Source organism: Limulus polyphemus, unplaced genomic scaffold (genome assembly GCF_000517525.1).
Source record: "Limulus polyphemus unplaced genomic scaffold, Limulus_polyphemus-2.1.2 Scaffold453, whole genome shotgun sequence".
In the NCBI taxonomy this organism is placed as follows: domain Eukaryota; kingdom Metazoa; phylum Arthropoda; class Merostomata; order Xiphosura; family Limulidae; genus Limulus; species Limulus polyphemus.
Genome location: NW_013666063.1, coordinates 40,549 through 44,801, shown reverse-complemented (window position 1 = coordinate 44,801; position 4,253 = coordinate 40,549). Strand labels below are relative to the sequence as shown.

General features: G+C 29.3%; 1 protein-coding gene across 5 annotated transcripts in view; it reads left to right on the top strand.

The window, feature by feature from the left end:
* The window catches only part of LOC106458377 (aryl hydrocarbon receptor nuclear translocator homolog), a 167,575-nt gene extending 163,541 nt beyond the window's left edge, over positions 1–4,034 (top strand). For 4 of the 5 annotated variants that reach the window (XM_022384561.1, XM_022384559.1, XM_013917885.2 and 1 more), the window contains 2 exons: positions 1,202–1,307; positions 1,953–4,034. In XM_022384561.1, coding sequence (XP_022240269.1) covers positions 1,202–1,307; positions 1,953–2,149 — 303 coding nt within the window. In that variant the 3' untranslated portion in view covers positions 2,150–4,034. The remainder of the gene's footprint in view (positions 1–1,201; positions 1,308–1,952) is intronic. The other variant, XM_022384558.1, reaches the window with a different exon arrangement.
* Positions 4,035–4,253: the final 219 nt, after the last annotated feature.

Sequence of the window (4,253 nt, the reverse complement as noted above, 5' to 3'; positions counted from 1 at the left end):
AACTCCACGAAGCGAAAGGAAGATCTACTAGATATTAATTAGATTATAAATATATCAATTCATGTGAATATGACTGGATGGATTAACGAGATTCCCACTGTCCCTATCTGTTATCTAGCGAAACCAAAGCCAAGGGAACTTATAATGCTGTTTGTATAATTGATCTGCTGCCACATGTAGGTAATAGATGTGTTTGAGGTAAAAAGCCCCAACTCTTCAAAAGTAAGTTTAACTAAGTCACAGTATACTCTGTGTGATAGATGGCTTGTTTGGAATTTCATGCAAAGTTACACGAGAGCTATCTGCATGTGATACATGGCAATCCAATTTAATTTTTTCTGAAAAGGTGGTGTCTATTTACTTGTGACCATGCTGTGTATATGTAGATGTGCAAAACAATAGTAAAAGAGTGTAAAACTGTAGGGAAGTTATTTAAAAAAAAGAAATTTCAAAGGTAACCTTGGAACTAAGTTTTGTGTCAAAGAACATGATATATATAGATGATGAAAAACTGTATTGACAGTAATAATAAAAATATATATTAATGGTATAAAAATTAAGTTATTAAAAAGATGTTTTAATCTCAGGTAGATAGAAGATAAAAATGACTTATTATGCTTTGTATGTGAGTTAAAGCAAATGAATTATTTTGTTATTACAAACAAATTAAATAAAATATCAGAGACCACTGATTTTGGAATTAGTTTCTTGTCATAAAGGTGATGACCAGTATTCAAAGAGGAAATTCAATTAGCTACTTTCATCTCTGTGTCTATTTTAGATTTAGACCCTGTGTCAATACCCAAGAGAAACAATGTCATTCAAGTTGAAACTTTGGGCAAAAAGGAGAATGTCTTTTTCTTTTTGTGTATGTGTAAGAATATTAATGTTTTTTTCAGACATTCTTATGATTGTTTGGAGTTGTTGAATTAATAGTCCTATTATGATAAAATTTATGAGATCTGATGATCATAGTAAGCATTCTGAGAGCATTGGACTCAAGAAATGTTGATATCCATCTGACTGTTTTGATAAATATTTTAGAAATCAGTAGACACAATATCATTGTCACATTTTCATATTTTTTTCTAGTTTAATATATATGTTAAGTATTTCTTTCATTTTGTGTAATTCTTTATTCCTTGTAACATTTTTACAACTTAGCATAATGAAACTATATTTTATTGTTACTGTATTATAGCCTGGATCAGAACCTTTTAGCCAAGGATACACCCACATGAGCCCACCTTCTCGAAGTCCATCTGGACCAACTTACACCCAGCTCAGTTCAGCTCCTGGATCAAGAGGTATCAAGATTTTTGTACACTGAAATGTTAAATATGAAATTGCTGTTTCATTATGTAAAGATTGTCTGGGAAAAAGACAGTAAATAAATGATTAACCATGGTAAACATATTCTTGACAAATGTGATAATCTGCTAAATCTCTTGAAAACTGTTAAATGTGGGCAAAGCATAATGGAGTGTATAATGCCTCAGTTAATTTTATTTTTACTTCTCAATCTCATTTGTTGTTTTTGTAGTTGCAATGTGTTTGTTCTTTTGAAAGTTTTACTTCTAAACCACTAGATCTTTGTTTTATTATTAAGATTAATTCAATGTTTGATATATTTTTACTGAAAAGGTGAGAGAGAGAGAGACAAAAATTTAACAAAACTGTAAAACATTTGTCAACATAAGCCATTTCTCACATAAATTTAATAAGTCAACTTAATCCGCTTACTACCAAAATAAATTATGTATACCTTTCTTCATTTTAATACATGGAAAGAGTAATCTAATTATTACTTTTTAATTAATTATTATAAAGCACTAGACCAAAATGTACCTATATTAGCAAAAAGTGTAACTTAATACAAAAATTCTGAATACATAATGTACTCATGCCAATAATCATAGTGTTAAATGTTCTTGTTTCTTAATCCTGTAAAGCAGGAATGTGGACTCAATGGCAAGGAAATGCAGCACCTGAAACACCAGTTTCCTCTACTGCAGGGAGCCACCAACCAGGGCCAGGTAGTGGCAGTGGAGCTCCACAACAAGAACTGAGTGATATGCTTCAAATGCTTGATCAGTCAGGAACAACATCCTTTGAAGATCTTACCATGTTTAATACTTTTTCAGAGTGATGCTTACATTTCATCTCTATCCGTGATGCACTAAGTTTATAAACTTGTTCTCTTGTACCTACCGTTGTTGTTGTTGTCTTCATTCAGTAGAAAACCAGCTTAATGTTTGTTTCAGTATGTATGATATCATGATGTACATAGTTCATCAGTTTTTAGAAACAATTTTATAAACTTCTCTAAAGAAGCACATATCATGTCTCGTTTTTTGTTTAGCAGCTGAAATTTATTCCTGTCTTCTGTTGTTGTTGTTTATCCAGTTCCAAAAAAAATAATCTACTATAATAAGGATCCCATGAAAATCCCTGTTTTTTTTATTACCATATGTAAGCAACCTTAAAATGCTGACCTTGATAGTATAACCCCAAAACTACATATAACAGGAAACCACATCTATTGACATGAATCACTAGTTTCAATTTCTTTATGTATTATATATACAGATACCTTTAAATAGTGCCATCAGACTTGAAAATAATGTTCAACTTTCTTAATGGAAATATACTTACACTTGACATGAAAAAAAAAAGTAATGTTGACTGTTTAGTCTTTTTTCCTTGTTTTTTTACTGATATGTACACAGTACGAATGAGGTTCAACATTATACTTAAATAGTTTCTTGCAAGTAATTTTGATTTCTGTTTGGCTCAGTAGGTTATTTTAAGTTCCTAGATATCAAAAAATATCATATTTTTCTAATTTAGTATTAAATATGCTACTGTATTTTCAAGGGGATCTTGAATACCATTTCAGATTATGAAGTATTTAATAGCAAAATTGTTTGTAATCTCACTGGTTAAGATTCTTGATGAAGTGAAAATCAAATCTGTGTAAAGCTAAGTCCATCAACCTAGTTAACCCAACTGTTAGGACTTCAATTCTGTCAAGTTAAGAATATAATTTTTTTTTTCTGTTTTACTTGCATTTCACTATATGTGATATTGCCAGAAAATGTTTAACAGCTGTTTCTGCATTTTGTTTATAAAATAGAGTAAAACATCAGTTATTTAATTTTGGTGGAGCTCATGCTCTGTTCAAATTAGTAAATTAGGTCCTGGAAAATCGTGATTTTTTTTTTCTTTACATTAGCTTGTGCAAACCATGTTATTGGTACTAATGTGTTTTAGAAAACAAAATAAAAGTAATTAGGTCATTGTTAGTCAAAACTTGACTGAACTGTATGTGGAAATTAAATCTGTATATTTGATACAAACTTTTTTCAAAAGTATATTTGCAAATAATCTGCTTAAAACCATTTTATGTTATTAGACATTAAAACTACTACATGTATTAACTAAACAAAGTATTCAACTTTTTACTAACTTAGTATCCTTGTTGTAAAACAACATTTAAAACTATAATGAGAAAAGTGGCAAAAATATAAAATTTATGAATCGGATATTCCATGCTATAATTTTATGTTTATTACTTGATGTTTTTTAACATAATTTTTTTAACTTGTGCCATACTGCATTGCATTTCAAATTGCAATGAAAAGATACTTTGCTGTCTTATTGAACTAATCAACTGTGGTACACTTTGTGACACTGAACTACTCAAATTCTTTTCATATCTTAAAGCACTGTAGCAAAGAATCTGAATAGTTCACTGTTGTTGTTATTTACATAAATGTTAATATCCTTTCTCCTGTAAGTGTCATAACCTGTATTAAAACAGCTTAAATTTTGACTTCTAAAATAGAGACAGTTTATTAGTGCAATGATTAAACTTGAAAAGAAGTAAGAAGTGAAGATTGTTTAAGAAAATTAATCTTTGTGACATTTTATACTGCTAAAAAAAATGTCAGTATAATGTTCAAAAGAATCCTCTTTGTGATATACTTTTTATCATTTTTACAGAAAAAGGACTGGGACTTTTTTTTTTTATTGATAAGATATGCACAAGGATTTAAAAAGTAGTAACTTCTATGTTCTGGACTGAAATGAATCTGCTTTACTGAAGTTGTTTAGTGATGATATCTGTAAAGTTATATATATATATATATATATATATATATATATATCTGTGTGTAGTATTAATTTGGTGGGTAGTATTGTAGTTCGGTAGTAAAACTTTTACCCATTCTTAGTAATTGTAGTAAAACTGT